This window comes from Cryptotermes secundus, unplaced genomic scaffold, assembly GCF_002891405.2.
Source record: "Cryptotermes secundus unplaced genomic scaffold, Csec_1.0 scaffold1406, whole genome shotgun sequence".
Lineage (NCBI taxonomy): Eukaryota > Metazoa > Arthropoda > Insecta > Blattodea > Kalotermitidae > Cryptotermes > Cryptotermes secundus.
Genome location: NW_019721015.1, coordinates 370,320 through 396,586, shown reverse-complemented (window position 1 = coordinate 396,586; position 26,267 = coordinate 370,320). Strand labels below are relative to the sequence as shown.

General features: G+C 40.7%; 1 protein-coding gene across 4 annotated transcripts in view; it reads right to left on the bottom strand.

Moving 5' to 3' along the window:
- LOC111875289 (tumor protein p63-regulated gene 1-like protein) overlaps positions 1-26,267 on the bottom strand; it is a 36,287-nt gene that overhangs the window by 3,262 nt on the left and 6,758 nt on the right. The window contains exons 3-6 of one of the 4 annotated variants that reach the window (XM_023871401.2): positions 23,007-23,183; positions 11,591-11,722; positions 5,866-5,999; positions 3,028-3,166 (exon numbers count right to left, since the gene is read on the bottom strand). In XM_023871401.2, the coding sequence (XP_023727169.1) occupies positions 3,120-3,166; positions 5,866-5,999; positions 11,591-11,722; positions 23,007-23,183 (490 nt within the window). In that variant the 3' untranslated portion in view covers positions 3,028-3,119. Of the gene's footprint in view, positions 1-3,027; positions 3,167-3,779; positions 3,923-5,865; positions 6,000-11,590; positions 11,723-23,006; positions 23,184-26,267 lie in introns of those variants that run through there. The other 3 variants (XM_033755768.1, XM_023871399.2, XM_023871400.2) reach the window with 3 other exon arrangements.

The following is a 26,267-nucleotide window of genomic DNA, read 5'->3' as shown; positions in this document are numbered from 1 at the left end:
TTTTTCTCTTCCCAAAAATCAAGTCTGCGCTGAAAGGGACCAGGTTCGAGTCCGTGGATGCAGTGAAAGCAAAAGCGACGCAACTCTTGAAGAGCATAACACAAGATGACCTGCAGCACTGCTTCCAACAGTGGAAAATTCGCATGGAGCGGTGTAGGGATCGGGGAGGGGACTACATTGAAGGGGATAACATTTCGACTGTCTGATTTTTTTTTAATAAAGGGTTAGAGCATGAATCCGGTTTCTTTATTGCCACACCTTGTACATTTAATAAAGCTCTAAAATTGGTTACCATCGTTGCTACCATTTCACAGGTTACCAGTCATCACATTTCAGTAGTGGCACTACTGCCAATGACACCATGAATTCTTGTGTCTGCCATTTTACCATAACTGGGTGTAGGATTACACGTTTGGGATGACCCCCAGTAACATAACATTCATACATAATCAGTCAGAATCAGTTTCAAAGATGAAACAAATGTGCACAGGTAGACTGAACTTATGTGCATCCATTGTGCGCATTCTACGCACATTGGTTTACAGCAGATATGAACATAAACTTTCACATTTGGATAACTTGTCCAGTTTCCATAGCCCTCTACATTGTTTTTGTCTGTTTTCCCAGTTTCACTTACCACTCGAACTTACTCCCCAAGATAGTGGCCTCCGTAGTCTAGAGGTAACGTTCCCACCTCATGACTCATAGTACGTGGGTTCAAACCCGGCGGAGGTCGTGGAATTTTTAAGGGCGGAAACATTCTGGGAACAAGTCCTCCGGGAGGGACTTTAAGCCATGGGTCCCGTGTTGTAGCTTTACGGCACGTAAAAGAATCTCATATCTCCTAAGGAGGTCACTGAGCCAAATTCAAGGACATTTCCCACCCAACAGTAGTCTCTAACGCCTCTGATGGGGGAAGCATTATAGATACCGCTAAGCCAGTAGAGGCCGAACTCGCTGGCTTGGTCGGGACTGATGGTAAGCACCAGTATCGGTAGGGTATAGAGACTGGTAGAATATCATAGAAGGGAAGCACAATGGACCAATACTGGTCTCAGTGCATGGGGAAACCCACCCTCTCCAATAACTAACTAATACTCCCCAAGATTCCACGTCTCATTTGCATTGGGTGAGGGGACTGTTCTATGGAATTACTCTCAAATTTTTGGCATCAGGGCAATGAATCTACATTGTGGGCCACAGCTCCAGCATCTCTTTCTAATCTAACCTTCAATGAGCAGCACATCCTCACAGTGGAATATGTATCACAAGGAGATGTAGCTGTACCTTAACATACTGTAGAGGAAAATTCACCCTTCAACAAATTAACTTTTCTGACTGAATGTGATACCCTGAGACACATGCCATGCTCATAAGTATCAACCCACATGCTGGGGGGAGGGGGGGAATACATGTATTTTACAAGTANTTTAACATTTGAAACACTTTCCTTGTTATTATCAACATCTACTTCGTTGATATCTGTCTGGTTTGTAGATTATTTTACACACATTAATTTTGACGTTCTTGTAGTAGCACTATAAAATCTTTAGTTCTAATTTTAAAATCTTTTAAAATTTCTCTCTAAATTTTAAATTTAAAATTGTTAGGGTTACTCGCCCTATGTCTAAAGTGCTGCAGCGACTAGTTCTTGTTTCCACACTGTATACATGTTATCCTGTGTAGTCTTCCTGTGTGCATGCCGCTGTTATTCTTTACTACGTGTAGAGAATAACAGAACACTTGTAAAGAATAACAGCGGCACGCACACAGGAAGACTACACAGGATAACACGTATACAGTGTGGAAACAAGACTTGCCGCTGCAGCACTTTAGACATAGGGTGAGTAACCCTAACAATTTTAAATTTAAAATGTAGAGAGAAATTTTAAAAGATTTTAAAATCAGAACTAAAGATTTTATAGTGCTACTACAAGAACGTCAAAATTAATGTGTGTAAAATAATCTACAAACCAGACAGATATCAACGAAGTAGATGTTGATAATAACAAGGAAAGTGTTTCAAATGTTAAATTTTGGGCTGGGTGCAGTGTGACAACAACGTGAGTGTTATACACCTGATGATGGCCGTCTGAGGCCGAAACATGTAACGTAGAGGAGCAAGATCAAGGACACATAATATATTGTTTGCACTTGGGACGGAATTTGTATCATTATATCATTTATCGTATGGAGTGCAACAGGATGCTTAAATATAATACAAGTATATGGGTTTATTCTCAAAGACAACCACAATAAATTAAACATGTGGTTGAATTCTGAATACAATCTTTTCTTCTAATCATGAATGAAAGATGAATTTTAGAAAAATGTACATTTTGAAGCAATGCCCACAAAGAGCCACCTGGCTTCTACATAGCCTGCAGCTCAATTGCTAAGGAACAGGCATTGCAACACAAGTGCAGACACATGCATACAAGAGGAACCCCTTTCCTCCCCTGCTGCCAGACTTACATAAATTGGGTGACTTGTATTTCAGTAACAGCAACAAAATTGAACATGAAAGCAGGTTAGCACAGCAGCAAGGCTCATAAGGAAGAGGTGCCTGGATCAAATGTTAGCCAGCTCACCAGCTTGCCTGAATCAGGTGTTTGTGGGTTTCCTCAGTCCCTCCACATAAATACAAGAACAGTACCTTCAAACTGACCATACCCACTCCATTCCAACTGTCACAACCATCCCATTGATAAGCATCTTCTCAACTCATATAGAATATTTATATTACAGTTCAATCAGCAATGCAACCACTTTATTCCTTAGAATTTCCACTTTTTTACAACATATTTCGGCCCCAACCGGCCACCATCAGGTACTTCAATTCGCCAAAACTGTTACCTACACTGAATATCGGTCATACATTTCAGGTGTAACTGAATGTTGCACTTACAATCCAGCTAACATTAGTCAATTCACCATGAACTCTGACTGACTTTCTATTGCAATTAACTAAAATTTCATTACAATTTTTAAATTAAATTTAATGTTAAATTTTTAATTTTTTTTTTAATTATTATTAAATTGTGTACACTTCCTACATCTCTCTAGGGCATTGTCCACTTGTCCAAACAGTATATATTTCGACCGTCCTTGTTTTTTTTTCAGCTGCCTGTTGCTTCAATGTGCAAGCCCATTGTTGCTGTTAGGTCTGCAATATGTAAAACCCACATTTTTTGTTGTTTTTGCTTCTTATTACTACTATTATGTTGTTTGTTTTTCTACTCACTTGCCCCTGTCCATATGCCGTTCACTCCACCAGTGTATGGTGTTGTCTTCACTGTGGTAGATCTTATGCGTGTGTGGAGTGCTTACTTCTGTATTTATAATGTAGCTTGGTGGTGAGGGGTGGGGGGAGAATGGGGGAGATGTGTGTACTGTTGTCTTGTGTAAATTTTGTGTAATGTTTGAAATATGGGATTGTGTGTATCAATGCGTGTGTCATTCATATTCAGATCATCCTGACTGACTGTAAATGTGATACTTTCCCAATGTGTTCAAATATTTTCCCTTTCTTCCTAATGTTATGATTTCCATGGTATCAGCCATTGTTCCGTAGGTCCCGCAGTAGCTAAACATATGACTGCATGCGTCGACATCCTTCCCTACTTGTTATGTACTAATTATTGTTACGTGTTTATGGGCATGACTAATAATAACAGGTACTGGATTGGATGATCGGATTTATTAACACCTTCTTGTACAATGATTCACAATAAATCTTCAGCTAATTTCTGATCCAATGTGATCTCTCTCTATTCTGATCTGAACTACAACTGACTTGATTCTGGTCTGAAAGGCATCTTATATAGCGTATCCGTATCTAGGGAAAATCTGGTGATCTCACAGAAACATGTTGGTTTCCAATAATCTATTTCCGTGGGAACACCTTTCATGTTCGTATACCCTGAAACGTGTTCCATGATAAGTTGGCTTTGAAAAATTAGTTCCGTGGAAATGTGTTTGTCAACGCATTCCCTAGGAAGGGATCTAAGTGTCACATTAAGTTATCATTTGAAATTTTACAGTCTACACTACTAACAGCGCCATTTAATGAATTAAATACACTGATTTCTGGCCAGTGTAAACAGTAGTACACTTGTACATACTGTGTAAAGAATTATAAAAATCCAAAGACTCAGAAGGGAAGAAGCTGCAGAATGTAAATTCAATATTCCCTGCTTACTCCATCAAAATCCATGCAAATTACACACAAAAATATGCTGTCTTTGTTTGCATCTAATTTGAGTGGTCTTTTAAGCAACCAGCACTATCTCTACCCAAGAGCTGTTCCATGCACAGACTTTCATATTTCTATGGTCCACATTACAACATGTCTGCTATGGGATATGACGCAATGATGAGAGCCTGTTTCAGTTTATTCCTGTCCCAAGGCATTTGTGGCCTGTGTCCAGTGTCTAGCTTTTGGGCGTTAGTTGGGTTGAATAATGAAGCAGCCTCTACTCTTCAGCATACACTGAAGTCACCATCTTTATGGTGAATGTGGTCCAATATACACCCACTATGAGACCTATGTACTGGGCCAGATTCTCCCCTTTCATCTTTCACCCCACAGATGGCAACTGCAATGTGTGCCATGAAGCAATTTCAACATACAATGTAGCTGAACCCAAAAAGCCAAAGTTACAGATTCCTGGTTTAATTAGTGAACAACTCCAATAATTATAATATGGAGAATAGCTCGGTAAAGCTATCCCTGTGACAGTATGTGGAGGCCCACTGGGTTATGAGATGCCAAGGCTCCCACATTTTCGAGACAATCGGTCCATAGATGGCAGTGAGGATGTCAGCCATTTACCAGTAGGAAGATTACTGGTACTCATTTCTGTTACAGGCTGAGTCAACTCCAGGTACATAGTGCAGCTGGAAGGATTTCAGCCTTACACACCGGCTGCCCTTTACCTCCAGGTAGATTCCTGGTATTCATTTCTGTTAAAGGCTGAGTCAACCCCAGGGCCACCCACGACCTTTTGGCTTGTAGCATAGTGCCTCAACCAACAACACTACTACGTGCTCCGTCCTCAGTGCATCCATTCAGTAATTAGTTACTCTACTGAATTGGCTGAGGCACTGTGCTACAAGTCAGAAGGTCATGGGTTCGATTCCTGATGAGGTCATTGGATTGATTGTTAGCAAATATGGCTAATCACAGGCAATCATGTGGCTGTCACATACCAGCAGTTGATCACAAGCTACACAACAGAATGGGTGCACTTCACTTGCATAAACTGTCTAAACAGGACCAGCAGGCTGTACTTCAGTTCTTTTGAGGACCCAAAGCACACAGAACTGCTGTGGAAGCCTTTGAGATCTTCAGTCCCAACAAACTTGTGAGGGATGCCATTATGTTGCAAACAGCATGTATTGACATGTGGCTCACACTGTCCAGGACATGCTGTGCTCCTTGTATGGAAAGATGTTGGGCAATTCCCCACATAACCTGGACCTGTCACTGTTTGACTTTCATGTGCTCAGACCCCTCAAGAAAGTACTAACAGGCTGCAGATTTGGATTGCATGAAAACATCAAAGGCCATGGTGATGCAGTGGTTTCAGCAGCAGCGCAGACAGTCCTCTAACAACAGGTGCAGTACCTGCCTCAGTTGCCATGAGGAATCTCTGAATGGAGTTCACTTAAACAAGCTTACATACAGAAGGAACTTCATGCAACTTTGCCACACCCAAAAGCAACCAGACACAGTCCACATCATCATTCACTACTTCTTTAAGATCCAGTTTAACATTATTCTCCTATTTATGTATGCACTTCATGTACACAATTAAAAACTATCTATATCACAACAGAAAGCATTCCATTCGAAGAACTTACCTTTCCGCCACAAAAGTGGATGTGATGTATATGTTGTCCATGGTATATCGTTACTGAAAGGATTCCACTTCTTTCTGAATGTTATGGGTTGTCCATTATTCCACATAACTCTCAACCCTCGAATATTACGGGATCTAAATTCACAGAACCACAAAGACATTCTTAGAGAGAAATGCAGTGGTAACTCACACAGAGTGAGGTCAGTTACCAGGTCACATTTAAACATGACTTACAACTGCACCTAATCATTACAATAAACTTTAAGGCACAGTGAAGTTAAAGGTAAACTTATTCCTGTGCTTGATGAAGCACAGTACAATTTAGGCCACTGGGGAGCACAGCAGAGGGGTGTGGTCAGCTTCATGCCCTGGGTGCTTTACTGCCGTGGGGAGAGACCGCTGGTATCCATTGGGCAGGAGGCTGTGTGCACACTAGAGCTGGTCTGGATACTGTGGAGGACAGAAAAATCTCCTGCCCTTGCCAAGGAAGGAACCGAGATTTGATAGTCAGCCAGCATGTAGCCTGGTCTCTATACTGACTCTCCTGGGTCACCCAGCATGTAGCCTAGTCTCTATACCGACTCTCCTGGGTCACCCAGCATGTAGCCTGGTCTCTATGCTGACTCTCCTGGGTCACCCAGCATGTAGCCCAGTCTCTATACTGATTCTCCTGGGTCATCCTGGGTCACCCAGCATGTAGCCCGGTCTCTATGCTGACTCTCCTTGGTCACCCAGCATGTAGCCTGGTCTCTATGCTGACTCTCCTGGGTCACCCAGCATGTAGCCCGGTCTCTATACTGACTCTCCTGGGTCACCCAGCATGTAGCCCGGTCTCTATACTGACTCTCCTGGGTCACCCAGCATGTAGCCTGGTCTCTATACTGACTCTCCTGGGTCACCCAGCATGTAGCCTGGTCTCTATACTGCGTGTTTATTGTCGAAACTTTTGCAAGGAAAAATACTTACATAAAATATATCCATAAGTTTCGTCATAAATATTCTGACTCGCCAGTTCCCACAAAATCGTGTGTATCCAAGTTTGTAAAAAAGTGGCGGGCCACAGTTTCAGTGTGTGACATAAAGAAGCAATCGAAGAGGATTGTGCTGACTGAAGAAAAAGTTCGGGATATTAAGGCACGAGTACAGATCAGTCCTCGAAAATCGTTAAGACGCCTAGCACAGGAAACCGGTGTTTTGCTAGGATCTGCCTTCAGAGCTACAAAATTAATCAAATTTCACCCTTATAAAGTAATAGTTGTGCATGAGCTGAAACAACCAAATTATGCAGCAAGAAGTCGTTTTTGTAACTGGCTACTGCAAATATGCACAATGGAATCATTGATCCACAGGTTCTGTTCATGACTGATGAGGCATGGTTTCACGTTAGTGGTCATGTCGATGCACAGAATGCAAGAATATGGAGCGATGAAAATCCTAACACTATACAGCAAGTGCCATGACATAGTAAAACGGTGGGCATGTGGTGTGCTGTAAGTCAGCAGCGAATCATTGGCCCCTTATTTTTCCATGAAACCATGAACTCTGACCGCTACATTAATGATATACTGAATCCATTCTTCAATCAGCTGACAGAAGAAAAAACACAATATGGGTATTTTCAGCAAGACAACACTATAGCACATATGGCTAATGTAACCATGGTTGCAATATGGGAAGTGTCTGATGACAGAATAATCAGCAGGGGACTGTGACCTCCCAGAGCCCTATATCTCAGTTTTTGCAATTTTTATATTTGGGGAAACCAAAAGGGAAAAGTCTACAAGAATAATCCTCGCAGCGCTGAAGCTCTGCAGATTGAAATAACACGTGTAACTGATACAATTACCATGGACCAACTTCAGAAAGTGTCACATAATTTACTTACGTGATGGGAGGCATGTTTGTAAGTAGAAGGGGGTCACATTCAGCGCCTGTTATAAAGCACAGTAAGTCTGTGTTATCTTTTTATAGTATTCTTATGAATGTGTGCATGTACAGAAACTGATGTGACAGAATCAGTGACATGACTGCACTCTCACTAGCGGGAAAGGGCACAGTAGTCACGGAGACACAATCCATCCACTCTATGCTAGCGAGAGTGTGCGCGTTTATCAGCACTAATGACTCATTCTGCTATCGGCAGTTACAACAGAAATCTGTGAGAAATGTTGTATCTGATCCATGCTGCTGCAAGGTTTCCTCGATGACTGAAAGCCCTGCATTAAAGCATTTACACTGATAAGTACTGTGACGTGTATAACAAATGCTAGGCAAAGATTCGCACAACACATTCCTGCAGAACAATAGGACCCCAATGCTGGGTTAGCAGAAGAGGAGGTGAGTGATCAGCTTCACACACTCCTAGGGAAAGAGCCCCTGATACTCCTTGGGTAGGAGGCTGGGTGATTCCCAGAGCCAGTTTGTATGATGGGACTCAAACTCCGACCCTTCAGTCATACAGCCCATAGCCAGTCGCTATACTGACTGCACTACCCTGGCTATTTCATGATAGACTTTTTTTTAATTCACTTAGTGGGGGGGTGGAGTCAAACTGGGTCCACTCGGCATGGCGGCCACTGATTGGCCTATTGTAGCCTGCCCCTGGTGATGATGATGATGATGGAGAATTTGGTGGTATGAAGAGTGGCAGGGAAAACCGAAGTACTCGGAGAAAGCCCGCCCCAGTGCCACTTCGTTCACCACAAATCCCACTTGACCAGACCCGGGCTGCCACGGTGGGAAGCCAGCAACTAACCGCTTGAGCTATGGCGCGGCCTATGATAGACATATCTACATTTAAATATTTACCCTCATAACCCTCCCCCCCCCAACACACACACAGCACTATTTCAACTTTTCATATTCTAAATCTGAGAGAGAGGAAGATTTGCAAAGAGAGTACTAATCCTACTGTCAATACCCCCTCCAAGATAAAGTTCGCCAATGCATCACATGCACATGAAATATTAACTGTGCATCAAGAACAGAGGAGATCTAAACAAAACTGAAAAAGCCTACTTTCATACTGCACTGAAAAATATACTGCAATTTTGCATGTTGATCTTGTGAGCAGTTACATGATTGGATCCTACTGGAGTTGGCACTTCTTTACTGTTTGCAGCAGTAATATGCTGTAGACTTCTATTATTATTCTTGGCATTGTAATTATCATCATCATCATCATCATTCATTAGCAAATTACAAATTGCCACTATATTAAATGCACAAGCTATAGCCTCAAAGACATGTTTGTTTGAATCTATTTTCAATTATCGAACAAAGCAGTCACTGGACAGAGTTTCCAGTGCAAAGCCAATTGTTCAATTAAATATTTGGGAAGTAGCAAACACACATAACCTGACTATCCTAACAGCACAGCACATTTTAAACTTTTACATTTTTAGCCTACTTTCCTTATTTTGAAAAAAAATAAAAGTAAGCTTATGAGATCACTATGCTGTCTGCATGTCTGTGTACCTCCCTTAACAACTTCTGAATTCCTGAACCAATCTTAATGAAACTTGGTACATATATTATGGCACCTGAGTCCATCTCAACAGTGCACTTCATGAATCTGTCTCTATGTGTGTATCCTGCTATCACTGTTATGCAACAGCTCAGTAAAAACATTACCATGGCAACAAAAACGTTACAGCCCTAAAATACATAGGCCTATAATTTCTTCAAAAATATTTTTTCAGAAGTGTGACATTTTGAAATGTTTAAAAATAAGATATAAACGATCCAGAAAGGGCACTGTACTACAAATATAATCTCAAGAAAAACAGGAAACATGCAAAAGATGCATTTATATCAATATAAAATACTGTTCCATGACTTTATCACAACTAGCTTCTGAAACTACATTCAACTCTCGATTATCCGGGATAATGGTGGGGATGGAAATCACGATTAATCGAAAACCCGGTTAAGACAAATTTTATTAAAAGTAGTACTGTAATACTGTACCTTCATAATATTATAGGCCTACCTGTATTTAAATTTATTCAACCTCATTTTTATATCATCTCATGGCCTATTTAATACTTTTTTTACATTACACTGAAGTATGAATTAGTTATTTCAATCACGGTCTTCAACAACATCCAACACTTTTTACGAATATTCACACTTAACACTTACTTAAAAAAATTTAATACTGTCGTTTACTTTTTCACGGCATTTTCCTTTTTCTGTTGAATACTTAACACAACACGCTTCCTTTCACACCATGACATTTGGCTAACGCACTTGAAGATCGATACAAAGAAACTAACTGGGGCGATGTATCTGTCCTTGAAACTTTCCACAAATCCTTGCATTCTTTCACCCCTACCCTAGAACATTGTGTTAGCATAACGGGACCAAAGAATGCAGAGCTTGGTTCACATTAGTGCAAAAATAGTGTTACAACTCACCATGTGAAACAAAAGTGAATGATAATTAAACAACATATAAGCCTCAAAAAAGCCTCAGTAGTCCCGGTTAAGCTGCAAACCGGTTAATCCGCCCCCGGATAATCGAGAGTTGACTGTATGTAAAAATAAAAGGCAATTACTTTCTAGAAATGAGGGGAGTGTTAAATGGGTACTACTTCACTATTATCTACTATTGCAAAAGACAAAACAAATCTGAAACACTGACACCTACATACAATGTGATTAGCACTGCATAAGGAAATCAAACACAGGGCTCTGTTCATAACAAATGGAACACTTCAAATATTAAGTCTTCAGGGAAAGAGTCTGGTTTGAATGTTTTCACACTACATGAGACTGCAGCAACTAAAAACATCGCAACATCTGTATTACACAAAAGAAGCAGTTCTGCAACTGATAAAAAACATATTTGACTGACTAACATGCACAAAAGTTTAAATGTATAGAAATGTTCCTACATATCATACAGAACTGGAATTAAGGGTGGCATGCAGTAGTGTAGTTGGTTGAGGCACTATGCTACAAGCCAGAAGGTTGGGTTCAAGTTCCGATGAGGTCACTGGATTTTTCAATAGACCTAATACTTCCAGCCACAGTATGGCCCTGGGCTTGACTCTGGCTCTAACAGAAATCAGTACCAGGAATCTTCCTGGAGGATGAAGGCTGGCCAGCATGTGAGGCTGACCTCACCGCCATCTGTGAGCCAACTGTCTAGAAAATGTGGGAGCCTCGACCTCTCATTACCCTATAGGCCTCCACAGCCTGTTACAGGGATAGATTTGCCTTTAGCTTACCAGGATTAAGGTAAAACTGTCCCTGTGCGTAACTAATTAAGCACTGTGGTATGAAGACGTATGGGGGAGTGGATGTATAGATCCACATTTCCTTGACCTTGACACTAGTTGGTGGTGAATGGTCACCTTCATGCCCCGGCCACTTTACTGCCAGGAAAGAGCCCCAGGTACCCATTGTGTAGGAGGTTGGGTGTACCCCAGAGCCAGTCTGAACAATATGGAAAAGAGAAAATTCTCGCCCCTACTGGGACTTGAACTCTGGCCCCTTGGCCATCCAGCCTGTAGCCAGTCGTTATACTGACTCCACTATCCCGGCTCCAAACTAGGATTAGCAACAAATAAATCAGAGAATTTAAAAAGTCCTGCTACAAAATTCTGAAAAAAGAAAGTAAATTCAAATAATACAACCATACAAGCACAATGTTAAAATGAAAATATCAAGGGAAGCCATAGAAGAATTAAATCACCATACATGTTTGAACCAGCTCAATACCTGGGTTCAAAACTAATGAAGTCAAATGCAGATGCAGAGAAGTCTTTATTTTGAGCCCACCGCTCTTGCAGTGGTCTCAACAAGCAGCCCTTCACGACTGTCACCACTCCTGAGGTGAGACCATTCAGCCGTCTACAACATGTTCCATCCACATACAAGCCAAGCATTAGTATCCAGAGTAACCAGTTAGTACACAGGAAGCCATAATATAAGAAAGCCCTCAATCCTTTAGAACAAACAGCATTCTGAACGTGACAGCCACCATGTTGTTGGAGATCTGAGGTGTTCACAGCAGTGAGGATTCATATTCTGCTCTTCTAGGTTATGACAGAGTGTAGTCTGGTAGGTGGGTACCAATGGTTTCGAGGCACACTGCCAGCATCTTCTTCATCTGCACCATCCAAAAGACCATAATATGGAAACTCAAGTTCTTGGTTAAAGTTTGCAAATGTCTTTTGAATAGGACCATATGCTACACTATGTAATACTCAAATAATATTTAGCAGTAGGTCTTGGGATTCTGTCCACATGGAATCAAAAAGTGTATATATATATATATATATATATATATGTAAGGGCCGCGCCATAACTCAAGCAGTTAGTCGCTGGCTTCCCATCGCGTTGGCCCGGGTTTGATCCTGGGTCTGGTCAAGTGGGATTTGTGGTGGACAAAGTGGCGCTGGGGCAGGTTTTCTCAGAGTACTTCGTTTTCCCCTGCCAATCTTCATTCCACCAACTGCTCCACAATCAACCTCACCTATCATCTGGGGCTGATACAATAGGCCAGAAGTGGCCACAGTACAAAGGACTTAGTCCCACCCCACTAACAATAAAATTTATATATATTTCAGAAGCCCAAACAGGCTGGCCACCTGACAGTGTGAGATCTGGAGAGTGAGGAGTATAAGGGAACTAGGGCACCCTCAGTCACTGTCCTCTGCCCGAGGTGTACCGAACTTACACAACATTTCAGAAACTGGATCCACTTCACTCATCAGATATACTGGGGGACAGGATCCTACCTCAGCTGGGACTGTCAGAAACAGCTAGACTTGATCACTGGACCCAGTTCTTTATAACAGATCCTGTTCAGTAGGATTCACTTCTTCCCTCACACCTGCTAACATAAATGGATCCAGTTTTTGAAACAATACATTAAATATACAATGGACAATGTTCAACATAATATTCTTATAACAACTGAAAAATTGTCAAAGACTTTTAAACAATCACCTTTGACAATCTTTTTGTATGCTGTCCAGAATTATTACCCTACAAATATTGATTTCTAAGGGACAAGAATTTTTTCACTAACATCTGTATTATGTGGTTCACTAGTGACTGCTTTCAAGACTGTAGTTCACATATTTCTCTGAACACCTTTAAACTTGAGTCTCCTACAATAACATTTTTAATGGAAAAATGTTCAACAATTAAAACCCTTAATAAAGCCTCAATGTGTGCCTTCACATATTCAACACACTTTTGTGCACATGTATAGATAAGCAAACTAATCAAGTTTATAATCTTCTTGTATGTGATGGCATGTAGTTCAGTAGGCAGGTACCAATGTTTCAGACCAGCCTGAAGATGGTTCCTCTGAAGCAACAGCACCTACCTAAGAACTACATAATGTCAGATGCCACAAAACTACAACCTGAATACTCACTGCTGTGAGAATCTCATATCCCAGACAAGGGAACTAATTACTGTTTCACATGTAACACACACACACACCTGTAGCCTGTGCATGTTCATAAACAGAGTGGGACATATCTCAAGCTACATTTTAGCAGCTTAAACCATCATCACATTAAAACAACAGACAATATTCTTAACACATTACAACAAAGCATATTTAAAGATGGCTGTCAGGACTGCTACTGAATAATAAAAATAACAAAACAATAAAGCTCAGAGGCAAAGTTTCACCATGATGATAATGAGCCAATGCTGTATGGTCTCAATACTGACAGTGTTGTTAAATAAACTCAAAGACAGAACAGTGAGATCAAACATTAGGCAACTTTCCCTGTTCTCTTCTGCAGCTTTATAGAGATACAATACTACTTTCAATGATTTTGGGTGGTTACTTGGTTGCTAACGATATCACATGAACTGCTCAAGTTATCTGCTGTCAAATAAGATTAAATAATTATATGTGATGAACTGGAAAAAGAGTGGGGAGGTTAACATGTACAAGCTGTTGGAAATACATCTGCAAAGCTCCAGACCTTTCCCCATTCCTCTACATCTGTACCCTAATTTTCATGCATAGCAAATTCTTCTGCCCTGAAAATTGATGCAGCACTTTTCTGCAAAATGTAAAATTCTAAATTTCTATCAGAACCCATAGTACCATGTCTTCATAGAGAACCAGTCACTTTGCTGTTATAATAATTCCACAGAAATGAAATATCTGTAAATAGCAATTTCACACCTGCAGAAAAATTCATGTTCTAGAATGTCACTGTCTTCCTGTATGGTTCTAGGGTCCTTTGGACCTTGGCGACCTTTTCAGTTTCTTAATCCTATATATGTGCAGACAGGAGAATTCCTTGGATGGGGGATCAGCCCATCGCAAGATTGCTACCTAGACACAGAGCAACACAAACACAGAATGCACACAGACATCCATGCCTCAAATGGGGTTCAAACCCATGACCCCAGTGTTCGAGCAGGTGAAGATGGCCCCTGCCTTAAACTGTGTGGCCACTGTGATCAGCAGAATGGCATATAGCAACATAACATCCTTTCCTTCGTGGATTCATGGGTGCCTACAATGTAATTAACTCTTACCATCTTAACATACTGTAGTTCTCCTTCTCTCAGAACATTCATAGTACAATCCATTGTCAACATAATCTTACAGCTGCACTACAACACTGCCAAGATCACTGTATGTGAAGGTTCTTCTAAAGTAAAAGTGGACAAAGTATTTCAAAAGATAAGCCATTCATGGTACCTTCATACGTGGTGTGTTCAAAAAGTATGGAACCTTTGGACGGCAGAAATACATTTATTGATTTGGATTTACAAAACCCTAATCCCCTTCAAAGTAGTCTCCTTGGTAATGCACACACCACTGTTGGACACACTTCTGGAATGCGTCTTTTGGAATGGTGATCAGCCGGGCCGTCGCATTCCGCATGATGTCTTCTCTCGACTCAAATCGGGTTCCTTTCAGCAGCATTTTCAGCTTGGGAAATAGCCAAAAGTCACACAGAGCCATGTCAGGGGAGTAGGGAGCCTGACAAACCACAGGGATGTTGTGTTTGGCAACGAAAGTCTGAATCAGATGCGCAGGATGGCCGGATGCATTATCATGATGGAGCTGCCAAGTTTTTGCTGCCCACAGATCAGGTCGTTTGCGCTGCACAGCATCATGAAGGCAATGAAGGACCTCCTGGTAGCATTCCTTTGTGATGGTTTGGCCTTGTGGTGCGTACTCATGATGCACAACCCCACGGGAGTCGAAAAAAACGGCCAACATGACCTTGATATTGCTGCGGACCTGCCGTGCTTTTTTTGGCCTCAGGGATGTTGGATGTTTCCACTGTGACGACTGCATCTTGGTTACCGGGTCGTACCCATAAACCCACAACTCATCGCCTGTGATCACAGTGTTCAGAAAGTTGGGGTTACTGTTTGCATTGTCCAGCATGTCCTGCGCGATTTCCAGATGGCATTGCTTCTGCTCCATTGTTAGCAGTTTCAGTACGAATTTCGCGGACACTGTCCTCATGCCCAAATCCTCGGTCAAAATTGAATGTACCAATCCAATGTTACCCCTATCTCGTTCGCAAGTTCTCGGACTGTGATACAACGGTCCTCCATGACCAAAGTCCGCGTTTGCTCAATGACATTCTCATTTCGGCTTGTTGAGGGTCTGCCTGAACCCGGTTTGCTGTCCACTGTTGTGCGGCCATCTCTGAAGCGGTTGTACCACTCTTTTATCCGTGAGTTGCTCATGGCATCGTCCCCAAAAGCCTGTTGAATCTTGCGAATTGTTTCCACTTGGGTATCGCCAAGGTTTTGGCAAAATTTGATGCACTGTCACTGCTCATGTTGTTCCATCATTTTACACCTTACTGGACTCCGACCAGCGAGCGCTCACTACACATCCTCACTCATAGGCCGACTGCCAGCGACTGACGCTTTCTGTGGGCGGGAAAAAATTCACAACTGCGCATGAATGTCCCCTCCACATTTCCACCAAAGGGAGCCTCCCGCGCTTCATTGGTTTATGAGGGAAAAAAGAAGGTTCAATACTTTTTGAACACACCACGTACTTTTCACTAGGTAGAGAAGTTTATTTATGTATGCTTTAATAGCTCAGTCAGTATAGTGACTGGCTATAGGCTGGATGGCTGGGGTTTAATTCCTAGCAGGGGCAAGAGATTTTTGTATTCTCCAAAGCACCCAGACCAGCTCTGAGGCCTACCCAGCCTCCTATCCAATGGAAACCAGGGGTTCTTTCCCTTCATGTAGAGTGCCCAGGGCAGGAAGCTGACCATTCACCTCCATCTAGTGTCAAGGTTGAGAATGGTGGAGCTTTACCTCCATTCCCCATTTGTTTCCATGACACAGTGATTAATTAATTAATTTAGCACAGGAATGACTTTACCCTTCTCTTTTTACCTTAATGACTTTGTCAGTAATTCATCTTCTTTCTAAATCCTTTCCAATTCACTATTCCAATATCAACCTATCATTTGATTTTAGGTCCTATAAACTTTCTTCCTAACCACATGGTCCCTTTCTATTGGATACCACCATGCTCAAACTCCCACACTTCACCTTTACTTACATTGCTAGACCCAAATTATATTCAGCTGCATCCTTCACCTACCTCATATTCATCCTGAAGACACTGACTAATATATAGAAAAGCGGAACAATCTCAACATACAAGACAGCTAAGCCTGCCAGCTGAAATTATACATCAAGTGTAAACCAAGTTAAAAGTTACATGACACGGTATAATGCAACTTTACGGCTAGTCTCTCATGCTCCGTCATATGTTCTTTATACACTGGTTCAAGGAAGGCAGAAACTTCGCTATGCCACTGACTACACCCAAAATTCCTCACAGATTGCTGCTGTAACTACCGATAGTAGAATAAGTCATCAGCGCTGATAAACGTGGATGGTCAGATGGCGTGAACTTGTCACTGCAGTTAAGTCGCAGTAATAGTCTGTGTCAGAGATGTCTATAGGTGGTGGACATATATACTGAAATGAAGTTCACTATTGAACAGCGTGTTTATTGTCAAAACTTTTGCAAGGAAAAAACTTACAGAAAATGTATCCATAAGTTTCATCATAAATATCCTGATTCGCCAGTTCCCACAAAGTCGTGTGTATCCAAACTTGTGAAAAAGTGGTGGGCCACAGGTTCAGTGTGTGACATAAAGAAGCATTCAAAGAGGATTGTGGTGACTGTAGAAAAAGTTCGGGATATTGGGGCACGACTACAGATCAGTCCTTGAAAATCGTTAAGACGCCTAGCACAGGAAACCGGTGTTTTGCTAGGATCTGCCTTCAGAGCTACAAAATTAATCAAATTTCACCCTTATAAAGTAACAGTTGTGCATGAGCTGAAACAACCAAATTATGCAGCAAGAAGTCATTTTTGTAACTGGCTACTGCAAATATGCACAATGGAATCATTGATCCACAGGTTCTGTTCATGACTGATGAGGCATGGTTTCATGTTAGTGGTCATGTCGATGCACAGAATGCAAGAATATGGAGCGATGAAAATCCTAACACTATACAGCAAGTGCCATGACATAGTAAAACGGTGGGCATGTGGTGTGCTGTAAGTCAGCAGCGAATCATTGGCCCCTTATTTTTCCATGAAACCGTGAACTCTTACTGCTATGTTAATGATATACTGAATCTGTTCTTCAATCAGCTGACTGTTGAAGAAAGACAATATGGGTATTTTCAGCACGACAATGCTACAGCACATATGACTAATGCATCAATGGTCACAATATGGGAAGTGTTTGAAGACAGAATAATCAGCAAGGGGACTGTGGCCTCCCAGATCTTGTTGGTCATGAGTGTAAGTCCAATTCCACTTCTGACACCAAATTGTCACTGAAACTGATGCGAGGGAATAGACATGGAGAAGAGATCCATCTGCTCTACGCTAGCAAGAGTGTGCACGTTTATCAGCGCTGATGACTCATTCTACTATCGGCAGGTACAGCAGCAATCTGTGAGAAATACTGTATCTGACTCACACTACTTCCTCAGTTTCCTCAATGACTGAACACTCTGTATAAAACCACATCTTGGAAATGTGTTGTACTCCCTTCTTCGCTTCGTGTCTACCTGAAGATGGAACTAAAAGCCACTTCTGAAACACTGTGATTTTTACACAAAAAGTAATATAATGGACAAAATCCAAAAGAATAGCTTTAAACATTAAAACAGATGTGTTAATATATTTTATTGTGTGCTGAAGTTTTAATAAATAATTTTCAAATACACACGTTGAAAACATTCACTCAGAACAGTCATAAATAAAACTATTATGGGAGTGTTTAATGATTAACTTATCTACAGGAATGATGAAACATAACCAGGTGTTTCCAAGTAAGATATACTTGTAAAATACAGTTACTTTAAAATAACTTGGCATTGGTGTAATTCTGTTACTAAATCAACCACTACAGATAAGAAACAAACCAGTTTTCATGACTATGAACAGATTTATCTAGCCACAAACATATCAAGTGATACATAAACCGGCATCAAAACATCCAAACATGATTCAATCACACAGATAGGCACACAGCAGTAAAGCTTCTTTGTACACTACAGTAGAGCTTACATCAGGCTATCCCACAATGCTTAAATTCACTTCAAGGCTGCACAGTTCAGAAAACTCGCTGCATTCACATAACTATACTACGACCCTGAATATAATGAAATCCCAAAGTGCTAACATTTTAAGGAATAACAATCTTATTACTAATTATAATAAATTCTGTGCACAACTGTGCTGCTAAGGCCAAAGACAAGAAACACATGCATATTCAAAAGTTAGTGTATGGAACAGATGGGCATGTGGAAGTGTAGTTGGATGAGGCACTGTGCTACAAGCCAGAAGGTAGCAAGTTTGATTCCTGATGAAGTCACTGGATTGTTCATTTGAGCTAATCCTTCCAGCCGCACTATGGTCGACTTAGCCTCTATCTTCCTGGGGCGTAAAGAGTGGCTGGCACATAACGCTGACAACCTCACCACCATCTGTGAGCCGATTGTCTAGAAAATGTAGGAGCCTTGACATCTCATAACCCTATGGGCCTCCAGAGCCTGTTACAGGGATACCTTCACTTTTTTATAATGAATGGAACAGAAAAAATTGACATGCACCAACACCAGAAGACTAACAGCAAATGCGTTAAGATTTTTAAAAAATAAGGAAGGAAGCCCCCAAAGGAGAAATAATTTTTTTTCTGGGGGGGGGAATTAGACTTTAATGAAAATACACTAATGAATTAGTGACTGATGGTATGGGCATGTTTTAGGAATGCACAAAAACAGAATTCCACCAATTTNAGAATTCCACCAATTTTAAATTAAAATGACAATGCACAATGGGAAGACCTAGATCAAATGGGAACAACAGGTTATATAAGATGTGACAGAGGCAAGGAATAACATGGAAGGGAACTGAGGAAGAGGTTTGGGAATAAAGACAGGTAGAGAGGCTTCCTTCTCAGATTACCCACTTTGAAGTGTTGAACAAAGAAAAGGAAAAGAAGAACATATTTTCTTTGCATGAACATTTCTTCAGTCTCTTCACAGTGCCCCCCCCCAAAAAAAAACTTTAACCCAGGATGGAATTTTAGATTCTCACTGCACTGAGTGTTAAGTTTACAATCTTCTGGCACATAACATCACATAGTTTAGTAGAAAGGCCACACCATAGCTCAAGCGGTTAGTCGCTGGCTTCCCACCGTGGTGGCCTGGGTTCAATCCCAGGTCTGGTCAAGTGGGATTTGTGGTGGACAAAGTGGCACTTGGGTAGGTTTTCTATGAGTACTTCGGTTTCCCCTGCCTATCTTCATTCCACAAAATTCTCCATCATCATACTCACCCACAGAAGATACAATAGGCCAATCAGTGGCTGCCGTGCCAAGTGGACCCAACTGGACTCGACCCCCCCACTATGTGAATTAAATTAGTTTACTAGAAAGGTACCAAAATTTTGGAGAAACTTACTACCTCCATGATCATGATCCTGAAAACAGTTACATCAGACTCCTCTAACACATTGGCAATATATACCAAACTACAGAGCGTTATGTACCAGAAGCATATTCTTTCAAACGTAATAAATGATATTTCTTTTTCGAGTGCCTCCCACTGACCTAAAAAATGTTGTAATTCCTTGACACCACGTAGAGTATTAGTCTCTTCAGCACACTTGACAACAATCAGTCTAAAACTGGAATCATAAGCAGTTCACGAGACTGAAGCAGTCTTCACCTGTACAAGCTTCTTGTACTTTTACACAGTATCCCAAAACTGAATCACTTTTGTTTAACTAGCACTAACACTGCAAACAGTAGCTTCAATCAGTTATAACCCATCAGCAAAAAGGATCAGTGCAAATTCACAAAGTGAGGAATGTGTGTCAACTGCAGTACTGCAACACTTCACATTTCATTGAGGAGAAGAATACATCAGACACTGGACAGACTCTGCATAATTATGAACTGTACCTCACGTGGATACCCACTATACATAATATAATGGCTCTAAACATATAGAGTAAAAGCTGCAGAATCCTACATTGGATGATCCAGAGAGCCCCTTTAACTGGTGACTGACTAATTGTGAATATAATAATTAAAAGAGTGAGATATTGATGTCTTTTTAGTTTTCTTAGATTACATATACATCATGTTGCATAAGTAATGATGAAAAAGGAACAAAAGGTGTGGCAGGAAAAAAAGGACAGGTTATTAACTGACAAATTTATCAAGTCTGTCCATGAGGTTGCTATATACACTAAGATACGCATTAGGTATACACAGAGATATTGGGTTTTCAGACTTTATCCATCATCCTGGTTTTAAGATAACTAAGAAAAACACGATCACATCGTGATCATCCAGTGATTGAGGCTAGCTCTATCTAAGGGACCCAACAGAATAGGTGTTTTCCCTCACCTGAGGACGGAAACAGATCGAGTTTCCGAAACATCGTGTTTTTCTTAATTATCTTAAAACGAGGACGGTGGATGAAGTCCGAAAACCCAATATATCTGTGTGTTATACACCATCATCAGAATCCTATAGTAACTACATTAGGTACAGTTTTCTGATATCTGGCAGCCCTTTGGTTCTGAAGGTGCCAGATATTGCAACTTTTAATGTATCTCCAAATAAATTCCATGTGGTTTGGCTGCAGATTTGTTTGCCAAAATACGCTGATTTGTTAAGTGAAAGCAGAAGTTCAAAAGATGGTCTCAGAGTCAAGTAAATATCACATTACTACACATGAAATAATACATTCTTATAAAATAACATTTTGATAACAGTAGTGTTAAAAAACTCAATTATTACATGTAACACAAAATAAGACATTACACTGACAGACTAAATCACCAACCATCATGAGAACTGTTTCTGCCAAGCATGGTGGCACAGTGGCGACATTTCTAAAAAAAATTCAGGTTTCAATCTTGACCAAGACACCGGCTATCCTTGATGAGCTTATTCACGGTTCTCCTCACTCCCCCAGGCAAATGCCATAAACCATTTCTACCAGATTCTCTTCAATTCATCATTCATCTCTCATCCCTGAATTCAACACTATATAATGCAGATACTGACCATATCATTAAACACCACATGTATGTATTGTTGGATGTCGCGAATCCGGAAAGGATACTTCCATGGAAACACAATAACAGTGGGACGTTGCATAGGAATTGCCAAAACAACAAATCTGTTTCCCCGGATATGAAAGTGCAACAGAGGGTTCGATGCGTAACAACAGATGAAACCAAACACTTCTACAAGGTGTTCTGTATTTCCTAAGCAACAGATTGTTCGCTGTGCAACAACGGATGAAATTAGCCCTTCGATAAGGTATTCTCTATTCCGTCCGAATGTTGGCTATATAAGAGTGTGTAGCTCTCACAAGTGTCAGTATCATGAGTATTACAGGATCATAAGGTCATGAGTATCAGAAGTATCACAAGAGATTCCAAGTTTTGTACTCACCATTTTGGATTCGACTCTAGCGAGATAGAAGCAGGTTGTGCTCAGACTTCACAGAAGAGTTCCAGAGTGTGCTAACGGTGTAATAGCGTTCTACGTGAATAATTGTACGAGTGTGTGTACAAATACGCGTCCAATAAAAGAATTCGTTGAGATCTGAAGACCCACGCAATTTATTTGTGTTGCATCACACAGCAGACATGTTACAGTATGTACATGCAATTATGCTCTCTCTCTCTCTCTCTGTCAATTTTCTCAAGAAAGCTGAGTAGCAAAGAGTGACAACAAACCCCTTGAATTTCCTAAAATCTATCTCCTGAAAAGCATTTACACACCAAACTTTCAATTTCATTATTCAATATTAAATAATTTATAAATATAAATAATATTTTAAAATTTGTTTTATGTCACCACAAGACCTTCATCAGTGCATCTGAAGTCACCTCCGTGCATACTCATTATTAAATAACGCAATAAAATAAAACCCACACATTACTCCTCATGTCAAAACTTGGTTACCGACATTTAACCCTTTCAGTGTTGTAATCTAGAGCAACTGCAGTGTACATATTTTAAGGTAAAATAAAAAGGTAAAGCTATCCTTGTAACAGGCCATGGAAGCCCATAGGGTTGAGAGACGTCGAGACTCCCTCATTTTTCTAGAAAATCGGCTCACAGATGGCATGAGGTTGTCAGGCTTACGCACCAGCTGCCTTTTACCGCCCCCCCCCCTTCGGAATATTCCTGCTGGTACTCATTTCTCTTAGAGGCTGAGTCAAACCCATGGCCACAGTGCAGCTGTAAGGACTAGGCCAATTGAAAAATTAAACGATCTCGTCAGGAACTGAACCTGCAACCATCCGGCTTGTAACATAGTGCCTCTAACAACTATGTTACAATGTGCAAACACTCTTTTATTCATGAGAGACAAAATAAAGAGAAACCCATCAATGAAGACAGAGTAATGCTAAATGGCATATGAACCCAATGCAAAACATATGTGGGGTGAGACAGCATAGCCTAGCACTGCAGGGATCTGGACAGTTACCCGCATAGTAGCTGGCTCTAGAAATAATCAAATATTATGGCCCATACAATAAAAATGTATTTCTGACTCAGTCTCCCACTTACAAATTACCAGAAAATTACATACATATACTTACGGTACGAGGGAGCCTGAAGGATATATGAGATCCCCAATAATTACAGTGTCCACCAAATCAAGTGATACTTTTCGGAATTCCAGCTGTTTTAGTGCAATAAAATCATACTTTACAGTGATCAGTACTTGTGTTGTCAACAGTATAAGCCGCTCCTTCTCATTATCCCATAAACTGATTCTGCAAAAAAAATAAAATTGAATCAAATACTAATATTCAAATAGCAAAATGGCTGAGTCTGATAAAACTGATCCTCTGGAACTTGATGAATGTACCTGGCACATATCATAACAAGATACCTCACAGAGAACAAACAGATGTACATGCCTATCTGAGATATTTGCTTTCCTAGCCAATATCAAAAATACAGAGCATTCCAAAAATGAGTACCTTCCTACTTAGGGTGTATTGTTAATGTCTGTAATCCAGGAGTCCTTTGCAGTCTTGTCAGGAACCTCCTTGCTGCAGAATGTTTAGTTATGAAGCGTGGCTCATTTGATGAGATACCAGATAAACAGTATCCAAGAAGGCTCACTGCAACCATGAGTGATACTCACATTTGCATCAACCTCTTAGAGCACTGTGTCATTAGATGGGGTGTGCGCTATGAAATGTTTGTTGACATTTGTATTGCATGACATGTTCCATTTCAAGCAGTAGAGTTCATGGGCTCTCTGTTCTGGTGTTGAAACGGCAGGACTCCACCAGGCATAGCAAAGTGAGCATGGCAGGTTGGGAGCCTCACAATTTTACAGAGTATGCTGCTATGGATTTACTTCTGGGACAGAGCAATGGATATGCCAATGAAACAACAATGCACTAATTCTGATTGTATCTAACACATAAGTATGTAAATGTGAATTGGTTATGACAGGCTGATTCCAGTAGCCCAGTAGTGCTTCGCAGTGACATTCCCTGGTAGCAGGAGTGTGGTACAGAATTTTCCAGAATTTGGGGGGAAAACAAAGAAATTACTAGTAAATTTCAAACCAGTGACATTCAAATTAGTGTACAACCTTTGTCCATAAAGTTCCGAGACTGATTTAATATCTCAGCCTAGGTAAATGGTGGCATTTCTGGGAAGATATGTTCTAAATACAGGACATTTTATGGCTCACCTGTGTTATTTACTTTAGTTCGCTCAACCTCTGCTAGGCAGCAGGGCATTCCATAAAAATCCCATGTCAATTGTCAGTTGCGCATTTTTGCTGTGAGAAGAATGAACGTTCAACTTGAACAGTGAACTAACATCAAATTTTGTGTGAAGCTGGGAAAGACAACCACAGACATTGAATCTTCTGCATGATGCCTACAGCGATGAAGCTTTATCTTGGGCGTGAGTGTTTGAGGAACACAGGCGATTCGTGTCAGGCAGGGTGTGGGTGGAGGATGACACAAGTTCAGGCCAACCTTTGAGTTCCCAGAATGAAGACAATGTGGTTCACATCAGACACATCATACAGGAAGACCATACTGTTACAGTGCGCATGTTAGCTGATGCCCTGAATATCAATAAGTCAACCTGGCACAAAATTCTGCGAGAGGATTTGGGTAAACGAAAACTCAAAGCCAGGCTAGTCGCACACACCTGCTCAGGATCAAAAGTAGGTGCAAGATTCAGTTTGTGCTGATTTGTTGCACGAGGAACAGAATGATTCCACATTTGTCAACAGTAACATTACTGAGCATGAATCATGGTGTTTCCAGTACAACCCTCAAGCGCAGAGACAAAGCATCAAATGGTGGTCAACTGGTTCTCCAGCATCAAAGAAAGTGAGGTGACAACCATCGAAAACAAAGACTATGATAATCGTTTTTTTTTATGCCAGGGGTATTGTTCATCACAAATTTGTTTCACAAGGGCAAACTGTCAACCAAGAATTTTACATCTTCGTACTCAGGCATATATGCAAGGCACTTTCACATCACTGTTCTGGCCTATGGGCATCAGGAAGTGGACTTTGTTGCATGACAATGTGAGACCACACACAGCTCTAAATGTCAACAGATTTCTTGCTAAACACGTTACTGTGCTTCAAAATTCCCTGTACTCCCCTGACCTCTCCATGCGATTTTTTGTTTCAACTTCAGAAAAAAATGCTAAAAGGACGGCAACATGAGAATATAGAGGCTATTCAAGCAACTGTGACAACAGAGCTCACAGCCATTCCAAATGAGGCATTCACCAGCTGCTTCCATGACTTGCTGAAATACTGACAACAGTATACTGACTGCAGAGTAGACTACTTTGAAGGGACAGGAACCATTAGTTAATAAGTTGAATTTTGTATTTTTTACAGACTCACTCTCGGAACTTTATCGACAAAGGTTTATCAAACAATCATAAACCACAGGCCCGTTGTATTGAAATGACACATGGTAATATAACTTCGAAAAATACCTGTTACTTTGGAAATAATAGTTTTATATCAGCACTATATACTCTCAATACTGACAATGCTACCAAACAACCAACATAAAAATATTTTAAAAGAATGTAAAATAGCAACATGGAGGTCATGCAAACATTCTCTTTAGCTTCCAGATTTATGAATATAAGTAACGAATTTCTGGAGTCAGGCATATAAAATTTGATATGGGCATAGGCTATAAACATGACTACAAAATGTGTACAAAATATCACTTGTAACTCAACAATTACCAACATGGAGACATTGCAAAATTACAAGGTTATACGAGTATCTGACAAATTTAGTAACAACAGGATCTGTTATTAAATAATAGCAAAAATAACATAAATAACAACAATAACAGTGATAGATATACGATGGGGTACCCAAAAGAAACCGAACTAATTTTTTTGTGGGCAGAGCTTTTGTAGTACCGCGTTTTGCCGCTATGAGTGCACAGAGCTAACATTCCTGAGTCGATAAGCCGACTACCGTTGCTTCAGAAGGTAAGGACTAGTTTCGGCAGAGTTTATAGTGACAACTGTTTTGTGTGATTGTCGTTTTTGCAATGGCTGATTTTCGTGAACAGCGTGCAGCAGTGAAATTCTTTCTGATCAGGAAAAGTGGAACAGAAACTCTTGAAATGTTAAAAACGGCATACAAGGACGATGCTATGGAGAAAACTCAAGTGTTTGAGTGGTTTTCCCGTTTCAAGAATGGTGAAATGTCAATTGATGACAAACCTCGTTCTGGTCGTCCTTCCACGGTCCGAACACATGAAAATGTTGAAAAAATTCGTGAAATCATCAAGGAAGATCGACGACGGACCACTGAAGAAATTGTGGAGCTGTCG